At 37.6% G+C, this 13,439-nt stretch overlaps 1 protein-coding gene across 1 annotated transcript; it reads left to right on the forward strand.

Annotated features, from left to right (window-relative positions):
• The first annotated feature begins 49 nt into the window (after window positions 1-49).
• LOC137589406 (solute carrier organic anion transporter family member 1C1-like) lies at window positions 50-12,604 on the forward strand. Its single transcript, XM_068307155.1, has 15 exons — window positions 50-92; window positions 1,209-1,314; window positions 2,605-2,746; window positions 3,247-3,379; window positions 4,502-4,626; window positions 4,771-4,917; window positions 5,308-5,406; window positions 5,765-6,031; window positions 6,715-6,879; window positions 8,233-8,428; window positions 8,550-8,715; window positions 9,412-9,596; window positions 10,457-10,521; window positions 10,662-10,779; window positions 10,968-12,604. Exons 2-15 carry the CDS (start codon window positions 1,264-1,266, stop codon window positions 11,179-11,181), a joined length of 2,073 nt encoding a protein of 690 aa, XP_068163256.1. The 5' UTR covers window positions 50-92; window positions 1,209-1,263; the 3' UTR covers window positions 11,182-12,604.
• Window positions 12,605-13,439: the final 835 nt, after the last annotated feature.

The raw sequence follows: 13,439 nt of genomic DNA on the forward strand, positions 1-13,439 counted from the left end.
CACAAAGTCCTGCCAAGTACAGTGACTTAAAACTTCTTCAGCTGCTTTGCCTCATCCTTCCCATCATTTGTAGGACCTCTGCTACCTCTCAGGTAAATACCTTTCTTCTTTTTTTGACTGCTTGATGAAGTGAGGAGATTTTTTTTTAAAATCGTCGATTATCTTTCTATTGCGATCAGAAAAGAAATTAACAAAGAAAACAAAACAAAATTAAGATCCTTCAAAATGAATGTGGCAGCATGCATGCAGACTGGCCTGTGCAATACATGCTTTCTTACAAAGAAGGCACCTGTGCAGAATGCAGGGAGAAATACGGATGTCCTTGGAAAAGGCTTTTTCTGGATAGCAGCATATGTTGTTCAAAATCCTGTTTGTTTCTCAGCATTGGTGGGGCTTTTTGAATATTTCTTAGTATCCAAGACCCATGTCCTGGATACTAATCTCCTCATACCATCACAGGTTCCAACCTTAGAATGTTGTGCTGGAGGCAATCTGGATGGTCCTTTTCCTCTTTAGGTCAGAGGATATGACGTCCAGGAATATTTTAAAATTGGAGCGATCAGACTACAGGACACCCAGTCCATCTCAGAAGATCTTGATCAGTGAATTTAGAGGCAATGGTATTCACAATTATCTTAATCTGAATTTTTAAATTCAGGATTGAAACATGTTCAGGAAACATTACTTTCCGAGTCATTCCTGAGCCTGTGTTGTAATGTCCTTCTTCAAATGACATTGCAATTACAGTGACATCTGCTAGATCAAAGGTCATGGGTACACCATGTTCATATTTGGCCTTGCCCCATGCATGCTGAAATTTCTCTGGATTCTGGTGTGGATGATGAAGTGTTCTTTTGGACTACATGCAAATCTTGCCTGTGGAAAACATTAAATAGACACATACAGCCTGTTTTAATCCCCAAGGCTTTAAATGCAACAGCCAGCCAGAGGCCTTTTTTTCCAGTGTGTTTCTATTGTGAAGTAGCGTAATGGGCAACAATAACATTGTCAAAGTTTTTACTGTTTAAATGTCAAAAAGTGTGAGTAAGTTATTGCCCCTTGCCCCACTTTTAACGCAATGGTTTTTCCTTTTGTGGTGGTGGTAATTTTTTTAAATAAAATTTTGACATTTTAATAAAAAAAAATTTGATAAATCCTGAAAGGAATATAATTTAGGATATAATCCTGAACTGTGTTTGTGTTTGTAGCTTGATTTCTGTAGGTCCTTTGTTGGTGTGTTTTCTGCTACCTCTCTGCAGCATCATGAGTGTAGAGTCCAAAAAATCATGTGACGCCCGGTGGTCCAAGCTCAAGGTCGGTGAAATGTTACCCTTTCCCTGCATGACGAAGCATATCAAGGAGCAGCCCTCAGTGCATCATGTCCAATTTTATTGTTATATTGTTATTAATATAATTTATTATTACATTTAGATCTATTTCTTTGATCACAAATAACACAAGACTGGGATTGGCCAAGCTATAAAATTTCCTCATAAAGCAACTCTATTGGCATAAATTTATTTTAGCACAACATTTTAATCTCAGCTTTATCTTTGACCGACAAAAGCTACACCTCATAATGTAGTAAAAAGCAAAGCATTAACCAAAAAAAATCCTGCTTTTTCTCTGGTACAGATAAACCTTTGAGACTTTGACACCAAATCAGACCATGAAAACTGTCTGAATGGGAACAAAGCCGTTTAAAGGGTCATTAACAGGCTCGTTCGTCACAGACAAACACATAACAAAAGCGATAATGTCAGTGTTACATGATCCTTTAAGTGTTATACACAGTGGTAGACCTATGGATTCCATGAAAAGGTAATTACATTGGTTTACTTTAACTTTATGACATTCCTCCTGATAGCAGACTAATCTTATAAGTAAGTGGGACATTATTGTTTGTCCGTAGCTGATAACACTGGTATAATATTGAGTAAAGGGTCTTGGTCACTCTAGTGCTGAATTAAGAACATATAAGTTAATGAAGCTGAACTCTGAATGAACCTTTTTTTTCATTTGCTGGGTGTGAAAGAAAGAAAGTAATTATAGTGACAGTTGTCTGTGACCTACATTTGTACAGTTGTACTCCCTTTCAATTTTTAACACTCTTTGTGTTGAAGACATTATGAAAATGTCACCGGATATTGTTTTATTTAATTCCCAGAACCAAAACATCAATAACGATTTTTTTTTAACTTGACCTCCATATATTTTTAAGATATAACAAAGCAAAAGCTTCAATGAAATATTATCTGCGCTCAACATGATGTGGACAAGAAAATACAAATATTTCCATTGTAACCAATCAGGAACCAGTGAATGAAAATGCAGGAATCACTTGTAAAGTATTGTAGAACTTATAAACAAATGTAATAATTCAGTTTTTTGCAGTTCTTGTGAAAAGTACACTTTATGCTTTATGCTTTGTGTCAAAATAAGCCTTGTTAAAAAGGCCTTTCATTATATTACTGGAACTCCTTACAAGTAGATTAATCCTTTCTCATTGTCTGACCTGAAGCTGATAAAATTGAACAAAAGATTTGGTAATTGTTCTAGTTTTGCAAAAGAATCTGATATCGTTTTGTGTTTGTGTGTTTCCAGCTTTTTCTGGCTTCTCTGGCTTTTGCATATTTTGCAAAAGCCTTTGGAGGAGCCTATATGAAAAGCTCCATAACACAGATAGAGAGGCGCTTCGATATTCCCAGCTCCCTCACTGGGGTTATAGATGGTGGCTTTGAGATGGGTATGTTTGATTTCTTCATATTTATGGACTTACATGTTTTAGTGATAAATAATGTATGAGTAATAATAGAATTATGTTCAACACAAAGGCACCAGTCCCGCTTACTTCCAAAAAAAACTTTTTTTAGTTAACCAGCATAGCTAGATTAGCATAAATAACATAGTCTGAAGTCATCCATAGCGTATATTAGGATTTGTTTTTTTAAATTCATGCAAAAAGTTTATGAGACTCGTGAAACGACAACATAACGTTTCTACGTCTCCTACTGGGAGTATAAAATACATAAGATGTGAGAAGAGAGGTTCAGCGGTGATGGTAAGCTAGTCATCCTCTTGTCCAGTGTTGATGTTAAACATCTACTAATTCTAGCTTTGACACCAGATGTGAGAGTAGTGACTGACTGAACTACTTCAACACAGCACATGTGTGTTTTTTTTCCAAATTGTAAACCAGTATTTAATCCCTGGTGCATTCCTTAATCCCATTTCATCTCCTTTCAGGCAACCTGTTGGTCATAGCCTTTGTGAGCTACTTCGGTGCCAAGCTCCATCGTCCCAGGCTAATCGGTATTGGTTGTGTGATCATGGCGATTGGAGCCTTCGTCATAGCCCTGCCTCACTTCCTCCAGGGACTGTAAATACAGTTTATTTTATATTCTCTATAGTTTCTATGCTGTACAATCCTGCTGTAATACAAATCACATGACATAGAATCAAATGAGGAGACATGTAAAGACAATGTATTTGACTCTGTACATTCTACTCCATGTGTTTTACCATACGTATTCTACGTAAAATGAAACCACAGATTTCAGGAATAGAACAAGACTGGTGAAGAACCCAAAGCACGATAGACTAGCAGGCGGGTCATGTTTCAAAAGGTTTAATCAGGCAGGCAGGGTTCAGGTATCAGGTAGTCAGCCCAAGAGGCAGACAAATCAGACAAATGACAGGCAAACAGGCAGAATCCAGAAATCAGACAGGGTCAGGCATGAAGCAGTCAAAACCAGGGCAGACAGGTTCGACGAGGGTTGGCAACAGACAGGGTTCAGAAAACAGGCAGGATCACAACAGGGTCAAAAAACAGGCAAGATATACAGGCTGGAGAATCAGGGCGAACACTTAACAATCTGGCAGAGGACAAAGGGGTGAGCAGGATATATGAAGGTTAATGGCTGGTTAGGGGAGTGACAGCAGGTCAGTGAAGGGAAGGCAGGTGCAGGGGGATAGGATCTGAAATTATATGATATATTATTGAAATGAAGGCAAACAGGAACTATGAGACAAGAGGTGTGACAACAGAGGAGATCTGAGGTATAAAACATCAATAATATTTCAGTCATTTTAAACTTTGCCCGTGTTGCATTCCCTGACTGACATCTCTATGCACCCCTCAAATTCAGTTCACACCACAGTTTAGTACATATTCAACATGGAGCTCAAAGTAGACTAAGATCCTCAATTGAATAAACTCACATTTTTTGTGTGTAAATTACTTTCTGGAATTTATTAAACAAAATAGAGTTTGTGATGATTTTGTTAAAAAACACTTAATTTAGAGATAAGTAACACACGGCCCCACTACCACACAGACTGAGACAAGTGGGAGATAATGAGTGGTTATATATATAAACACCATCTATCTAGATATATAAGATATATTTTTCCTCTTTAGCTGTGCTCTTTAATTTTCAGGAAATCATCTCAGTACTTTTCCTTTTAAAACAGTCATAGGGAAATTGTCAATGTTTTCTAGGTATAAATATGAGACCACAGTGTCTCACAGCACGGCTTTTAACAGCAGTGAGACCATCCTGCCCTGCAAGTCTAACTACAGCCTGAGTGATGCAGAGGACAAGCCTGATATGAAGGTCAAAGCAGGTACTTTGCAAAATGTTCATTATAACATCACATGTAAGCTCTCTGAGCCTGAACTTTCAGTCACTTTACTGTTTTAGATATGAAACCAAATTGATGCATTGATAGAAGGAGTTGATGTGTTGAGTCCAGATTTTCCCCCTTTAGATTGTGAAAAGGTGGCTGGTTCATCTTTGTGGGTCTACGTCTTAATCGGAAACATGCTGCGTGGAATCGGAGAAACTCCCATCATGCCTCTGGGTGTGTCTTATCTGGATGACTTCTCCAGAGAAGAGAACACTCCGTTCTATTTGGGTTAGTCTTGATGAACTTCCTACCTGCATGTACCAGCATTTATTATGGTACCAAATCTTCAAAGAACAGTTCACTCATACATTGTATAATAAGACATTTCCTATAATGATGATGCAACGCCATATCCCAAAATTAATTTGGAAAGAACACCATTTACACTTGTTAAAGATGGAATATTAGTTCTAGCCTTCAAGCCAAAATCTTTCTCATATCCCCTGTCTGAAGGGAGCATGTAAACTTGAATTCCAGATTGTGTTTGTTTACGCTCCACGTTACATTGATAACATTTTTTTGACATTAGTGTCTCATCATTGGTTTGTTATAACTTTTCTGTGAGCCAATACCGTCTAAAATACACAACCTTTTTTTCCCTGTTTATTTACTCAACAGCTTGCATTCATACAGTTGGAATCCTGGGGCCTATGTTTGGGTTCATGCTCGGGTCCTACCTGGCCAAGATCTACGTAGATATTGGAGCTGTGGATTTAGGTATGGGACATCTGAAAGCACAAAACGTGTATTACTTCTCACCTTCTGTTGTTGTTTCTTACTGGTTAAATCAGAATTACCCCGGATGATTAGACAAATATTGAGCAATAGACTGTGCTACTATGTCCACATAACCCTTATGAAAAGTGTATTAATGACCTTTGGCTAAACAGTTAACCCTTCATCTGCTTGAACATACAAAACATGGAAATGTTGACAATCCCTGAAGAGGAGGATTGCATGCTCCCCTACTCCTGCTTAGGTCTAGACTGCTATGATGAAGCATGTTTGGCAACTGATGTGCTACAAACATAGCCTCCTCCATAATCTTTTATCTTTACTTATCTTGCTTCCTCAGATACCATCACCATCAACTATAAGGACTCCCGTTGGGTGGGGGCCTGGTGGCTAGGCTTTATAGTGACTGGCACCTTGGTTCTGTTGTCCAGTATCCCTTTCTGGTTCCTGCCCAAGTCTTTGCCCAAGCAAGGGGAAGAGGAGAGTCAGACTAAAAGTACAGAGCTGACCAGTATGTCAGAGCAAGATAATTTCCTACCAGAAGAAACCCAGAATCATGAGGACAAGGAGAAAGAGAAGCCAGTTACGTTGCAAGATATGGCTAAAGGTATTATCCAAGCTTTTTGACCTATCTTGACATAGAGCATTGTCAGAATGTTTGGTAAAATTACTTAACATCAAGAACAATAAGCAGTATAAAAACACACGCCATAAACTACTAATATGGCTAAAGGTTAAGCACTGATTATCCACTGTAGGCAACAGTTGTATGTCACTTTAGGACAGAGATATAATGATTGTTACCACATAACCCTTCTGAAAAGGCCCCGTCATTCATTTCAACACTAATATTGTCTCCAAAAGGACAATATGAAATTTTATAAGGCAAATAATTCCATAACAATGATGCAAACTATCCTCTGGAAGGTACACATTACTGCATATTCATCCTAGAATGATGGCAGAAGATATTATGTATCAAATCAAATCACCTTTATTTGTAAAGCCATTTTCATGCAAGAACATGGAACACAACATGCGTCACAGAATACACAATATGGAAACATGGCATGATGGTGAGGATGAAGAACTAAAAGGATCATTGTAATGAAATAAATACAGTCGAAAAATTAAACAGGAAATTAGAAAATAAAATAGAATGGATACGATACCAGTAATACATATACACAAAATACCATTTAACATTAATATCTTTATCATCTTTCATGTAAATGCATGTTATATATGTAAATATAGCATTATTGCTGTCTTTGTGCTTTATTTGAGCAGATTTCATTCCCTCTCTGAAGAGGCTTTTCAGCAACAGCATCTTCTCGCTGATGATCCTCACTTATCTGGTGTCCGTCAACGGCTTCATTGGCATGATCACCTTCAAGCCAAAGTTCATGGAGCAAATATTTGGACAGTCAGCTTCCAAAGCCATTTTCCTCATAGGTATGAAGCTCTAACTGACCTCAATATACTCTGTTTACTGAGCTTTGTAGACCAATGCATAGAAAACAATGATGTTATTGAAGGGAAGTGTGATTGTGAGAGATAAAGTCGACTTCATAGCCATAAATGACCCAGTACTGGCTTTCCCTTTGTGTAGATAGCACCTTGAGCTAAGATTAGAATAAATGACTATTTTATGACTGCTTACCAGTACAGCTAGAACTAAAATTGTTTGACTACAGACATTGTCAAGTCATTGTTCATTGCTCAACCATTATTATGACGTGTAGCATTACAGCAACAGCCTTAGTATGGTGAACAGAACTGCTCTATGGAAGAAAAAAACTTTGGATTTGAACACAACAAATAGAGGTCCTAAAGTTATTAGGTTGATTAATTCAGGCAAAATGTCCTTAACTAGTCTGTAAATGAACCGCAGTAAACAATGAAAATGAATCCAGTTATTTACTTATGTCAATTCAACTAGGAGGACTGTTGTTTCTTCAGAAAACAAATTATGATATGGTGGTTGTTGTAATACTTGACAAGTGAACTAGTGCATGAATTTGCAAATGAATGGACAAATCATCCAAAATCATTAACATCAGGGGAACATGGTAAATGTTTAAAATAGAGTGTATACCTTAAGGTTTACCACCCACAACTTCTGCTGTCGAAATTGAGTTGACACAAGAAAATTTTTATTGACAACTAAAATAAGATAACTAACCTCCCTAAAATTGTCTCACTGGATTTAGATGATTCACAAAATTCATTAAATTGAATTGAAATGATCAGAAATTTGCTGATCAGCGGGAAATTGCCATCTGTGCAGTATTTGGTTGCTGTTGTCAGTTGAAAGTATTAAGTTAGGTTTTTTGAAATAATTGCAAAGGCTTTAAAAGTTTAAAATGGTGAAAATGATGTCTGTTACATGCAGAATATTGTCTGTGTAAGTTCTCAGTCAACCATGTTGAGGTAAATCAAGGAGAGCAAAAATTATACAACTGGACTTACTCCAGGCTTCTTCAGTTGTCAGAACTGAAGAAGCCTCTTCGATGAAAGGTGAAATGTCTTCAACCAGACATGAGCAAGTTCTCTTGATCTTTTTCTGCTCTTCACATATAATGTTATAAGGTAAGGTTATTGAGTTAATTTTTCAGAGTGGTTGGTGAACAGCTGAAGAACGAAACGTGCTGTCAGAATATTAAAGTCATCATAAAGGTGTCTCGTAAATGCCCTGATGAATGAACAACTAGTTGTTGGTGCAACATATTCTCTTCATGGTGTCATATTGTCATTGGTGTATTCACTGATTCATTCTTTTACCAATTCATTAATATATCCATTCAGGTATACTGAACCTCCCAGCAGTTGCTTTAGGCATCATCACTGGTGGTTTCTTACTAAAGCGTTTCAAGCTGGGAGTCATTGGAGCAGCCAGGGTGGCAATGACCGCCTCTATTTGCTCCTGCATACTGCTGTTTGTTCAGGCTTTCCTCAACTGTGACAATGCAGAGGTGGCTGGTCTCACCATCACATATCAGGGGTAATTACAGAATTTAAAACATCTTATTTTTATTGTTATTAAGAATTCTTCCCATAGAAATAATAGCATATCTCACTGGACTGGGGTCCCACATTCTTATATGTCTATTCATGTCCATAAGGGTTCCTCAAGTGTCCTACAACCACCAGACTTTACTGTCAGAGTGTAATATGGGCTGCTCCTGCTCAAAGAAGCACTGGGACCCAGTATGTGCCTACAATGGAATGACCTATGCCTCACCATGCCTGGCTGGCTGTCACAGCTCCACCGGCACTGGCAAGGACACAGTAAGGCATCAATATTTCTTTATACCAATAGATAAGATTGAACAGATGGTGAAATCAAAATCAAAAAAGCTCAAAGCCAAGCGTTTAACTCCAGAAGAAGAGAATGAGACTCATCATGTAAATATTGCAGCTAGAGTTGTTTACCCAAACTAACTCCTAGACTGGGCTGACAATGGCCACAGCCAGTCTAGAGAACAGCATAAAATGGTATAAATGGTTTGAAGTCTATCAATTAATAGATGCATGAGGTAAAGTATGAGTCAACACTCTGTAAAACCGTATGTCACTTCAGTAAGTATATTTTCAGTGGAATGACTAGATATGAATGCACAAAATGTGCCAAAAAGGTACAGAGAAAAAAACCTCTTTCTAGCATGTTTGAAAAGAGTTGATGGTTATAAATGTATCCATAGTTATTTTTATAATCTAAATCAATGAGTTTAAGTCGCTGGTGACTTTTCTGCAGGCTTTTGTAAGAGCTTGACTGAGTGTCAAAGGCTGATTCAAAATATCAACACGTTGGATTAAAGACATTCCGTACGTATTCAAAACTCTGCTTCAAGTTTCAGAGGTTGAGACATGAGATTTAATTAAATGTTAGTCATTGAGCTTTATTTGTGGTAGAAATACCTAAAATAGTAAATAAAGCCCACATTCACAGTCAATTATTCTCACCTCTGTCTTCTTCTTCTTCAGATGTTTCATAACTGTTCCTGTGCTGGCGAGATGTTGGCCCCAGGAATGAACATGTCTGCGGTGCTGGGACAGTGCCCGAGGAAGAGTGACTGTGACCGCATCTTCAAAGTTTACATGGCTTTGTCTGCACTGGGGTCATTCATTTCAGCCTGCGGGGGAACACCAGGATACATCGTACTGCTGAGGTCAGACACACTCAGACTTTAATTTCTGGGTTTTTTAATGGCCTGCGGTGTCTTTTTCATAATTTACACATGCAGTGGGAATGGGAACCTTGTGTTAACATTATTGGCACTAACACAGAACCTGATGTACAAAACTAACGCAGTCTAAATGAAACATGAGAGAGGTAAGACTTGAGTATTGTATATTGGTCGCTGTCTGTATTTTCTCTACAGTGAGGAAAATGTAGGGGTTTTACATCCTGTAATGGATGCAGATTCAGTCACTTCTATCTCAGTCAGATTACTGGTTTTGCCTCGACTTTTTATGACACAGGGAGCAGGGGAAGTTGACTTCAATAGTTTGTGAGGAACTTTCAGTGTGTAGCTCTGAGCCAGGTCGTTACCATACACCGCTACTGTAACCTGAACACGACCCCCCCCCCCCACATACACACACACACACCTGATTAAAACAGAGCTAACTACTTAGCCAAATGCTAGCTGACTTGAACAGTTTGTGAGGAACTTTCAGTGTGTAGCTCTGAGCACGGACATTACCGCACAATGCTACCGTAGCCTGAACGAACTCCCCCTTGGGGACATGTCAACCAATCAATATCTTCAATCACAGAGAGCCGTTTGTGATGTCACAAATACCACTCTAGCAAAATCTGACTGTTTTGATTCGATCTGGGCCATGAATTCCTAAAACTCCAAATATTTATTGATGCAGGAAGCGTTTGTTTCCCAGATTCTAGGAGTTGGTCGGGTTAGGGAGGACCACTGTTTATATGTGGAGATCTAAACTTATGACTTTCATAATAGGACCTTTATTATTGCTGATGAGTTACAATATACTTCTATGCGGGCTAATGTTGCAGGTCCATACAGCAAGACCTCAAAGCTCTGGCGTTGGGAATGCAAACACTGATAGTAAGAACTCTGGGTAAGTACTGAAAATATGTTTTTGTATGTCATTGCATAAGTGCATAGAACCATGTTTACAAAGACAGTCTTGGTGAATGCACTGACGGTTTTTGTTTTGTTTTGTTTTTTATTTAAATGTGTGTGACTGCGTGCATTTAGGTGGGATACCTCCTCCAATATATTTTGGGGCGCTGATTGATCGAACCTGTTTGAAGTGGGGGACAAAGCAGTGTGGAGGTGTTGGAGCATGTCGGCTGTATGATGCCAATGCCTTTAGGTACTGGATAACTTCTCATCAGATAGAAACAGAGAGAGAGAGAGAGAGAGAGAGAGAGAGAGAGAGAGAGAGAGAGAGAGAGAAAGAGAGAGAGAGAGAGAGAGAGAGAGAGGCTGAAAAAGTAATACATGTAAAAGTAAACACATAATTGATGAATGTAACCCTTTTCTGATGTATTTTACTTGCAGAATGACATTTATGGGGTTGATTACCGGACTCTACATATTGTCCAACACACTGTGGGGATTCCTTTACTGCAGAATTGTCAAGAGACAGAAGAAGTTAACACTGAGGAAGCAGGCCAATGAAAATGGAGTGGAGGGGAACCATCAGACCAATGGACATGCCAAGATCAGCATTGCCAAAAACAAAGATGATACAGACACAGAGAGCACCATATGAGTCTTGAGATTTTAGTATATAAATCTTGAGGAATTGTTCAATGCAAACACAGATAGCCATTGTCAAGTGTTGGACTGAATCCATATGGAATTGTGTATTGTCAGCACACTTGGACTTACACTCATTTGCCATAAGATACAGTGTGTAAACCTCAGCTATTCTACGGCGAGAGCTTACTTTTATTAGGAACAATCAAATGACATTAAATGAAATGCAATACTCATCTTTACAGTAAATTGTAGTACTTAGAGGTCATAGTTGTATTCATGCCTCAAAACAATGAAAAAAATAATGTGAACATCTAAATAGGTAAAATTTATGACGCTGTTCTCCTAGGTGCCATTTCAGTATGACGACTCAGAAGTTCAGAACAAAATTTATCAAATATCTGATGCACGTTGTGTCCATTATTTATACTTGAATAGCATTATGTCAAGTAAGTATGTGTAGGGCAAAAAGTGTATTCAGTATTTGCTCAATATGTACATTGTATAGTTTCAAATGTGTAATGTTAATGACCTGAGATGCAGAAGCATTATGTTGTTGTTCAGTGACAGTGATAGTCAGCCTACCTCATTGTCTTTGCTAAATAAATTGTAATGAAGACAAAAAGGGAGACTAAGGTTTAAGTTTATATTGTGTTAAACCTAACCAATCAAACTGAAAAGCTTCACTTTTCACAGTAATGAGGAGAAAATCACTCTGCAATTCCTTAAGAAATAAGAAGAAACTAAGATTTTTTTTTAATGACAATAGAGGGTCCAACTGGGACAGGCACATATTTGAATTCCTAAATGTAGAGTTGCTGCAGAACAGAATTTGCTTCTTCACTGATAATCAGAGGATGTGTATTCACTGACAGAATACACACTTACTCCAGCCACTGAAAGTAGCGGAACATTTCTACAATTAATTGAATTCATTTGCAATAACAATAGATTCACTTAAACTATAGGCCCTTGAAGCCATATGACAATACTGTTCAACTTCAGTGTTTCTTTTAGAAACTCCAATAGCATTCTGTTTCATTTAACAGACTTGCTTCCAATCTCTGTTCTATTAGTAATAAACCAGCAGCATTTGTCATGCCTTACTATCTTCCTGTTTGACGAAGTGCACACTCTATGTTACATAAATTTTTCCAAACCTTGAGTCATAAATGGTCATCTGAACTACTAAAATTTATTTGGATGAAGCTCATTGTTGGATAGCATTATTAATTGATTGATAGCAGAGTAAATATTAACAGAATTAAACTCAAACCTTATTTTATTACTTTTAATGTAGATAAATATACAGCATAAATTAACAATCATGATTATCGATAACAACCCTGTATATTGAATTTGATATGCTTATATTGTGTCATGTTTTTTTCTTCTTTTCTTTAATGTTCTTTTCTTTTTTAAACAGTTTTGTTGATTCTCCATGCATTGTACATTATTAAATACAATTTTGCTGTCAACGAATTCAAGTGGCAGGGTTTCCATGTATGTCTCACAACACAGAAAATCAGCTTTGCTCTGTTACCGATGGCTCATATGACTTTGTAACCAGTTAGTGACTTTAGAACAGTTATGCTTAAGCAGTTTTGATTTTGAGCATCTTTCCCTCATTCTTTTGATTTATCTGCTTTGGTTAAGCCTCATCATTGTCGTAGTATTTGGTCAGCCTCTCTGTGCAATTACACTGCACATGATTCAAAAGTTAAAGTAGCCAGTGAACTATTGGAATATAAAGTAGCTAAAGATTTTATTATTATTATCCACAGAAAAAAAAAATCAGAATATAGAAATATGAACCTGAATTACATTTTGATGTAGTTATAGAAATTTGTGTTTATAGCATGTCATTCTAAGTCTTAGAAAACAGTCTTTAAAACGTGTTTTGCTCTTGTCTTAGAAAGTAAGACATTATCCAGACATGGAGAAAAGTCAATGGCACCAACGAAACGTCAATCATTAGCAACTTGATTATCTAATGAAATATTCTCAGACGTTATTGGATCAAAGGCAAATGTCATTATCTATTACTGATCTTACTTATTGCTTAAGTGGGCAGCACGTTGTAGCATTCATTCCATCCAGGTGAGAGGAGTGTACATCCCAGATGAGGCGCCAGCTATTCGTGGGGCACTTTTTATTCCCTGTCATTTAATTTTATTCAACATCATAGTGTTCAAAAACCTGTCAGATTGTGCAATGTCTCATTTCACCAGCAGGCTGTACTCAAAACACAGTGTATCCATCATTAGTGTC

The sequence above is a fragment of the Antennarius striatus genome, chromosome 22, assembly GCF_040054535.1.
Source record: "Antennarius striatus isolate MH-2024 chromosome 22, ASM4005453v1, whole genome shotgun sequence".
NCBI classification, from domain to species: domain Eukaryota; kingdom Metazoa; phylum Chordata; class Actinopteri; order Lophiiformes; family Antennariidae; genus Antennarius; species Antennarius striatus.

Coding starts and splice junctions, on each gene's coding strand:
- LOC137589406 (XM_068307155.1), top strand. CDS start 1,264: ATGAGTGTAGAGTCCAAAAAATCATGTGACGCCCGGTGGTCCAAGCTC. Junction 6,032..6,714: donor GTTGCAAGATATGGCTAAAG/GTATTATCCAAG, acceptor TTATTTGAGCAG/ATTTCATTCCCTCTCTGAAG. Junction 8,716..9,411: donor CCGGCACTGGCAAGGACACA/GTAAGGCATCAA, acceptor CTTCTTCTTCAG/ATGTTTCATAACTGTTCCTG.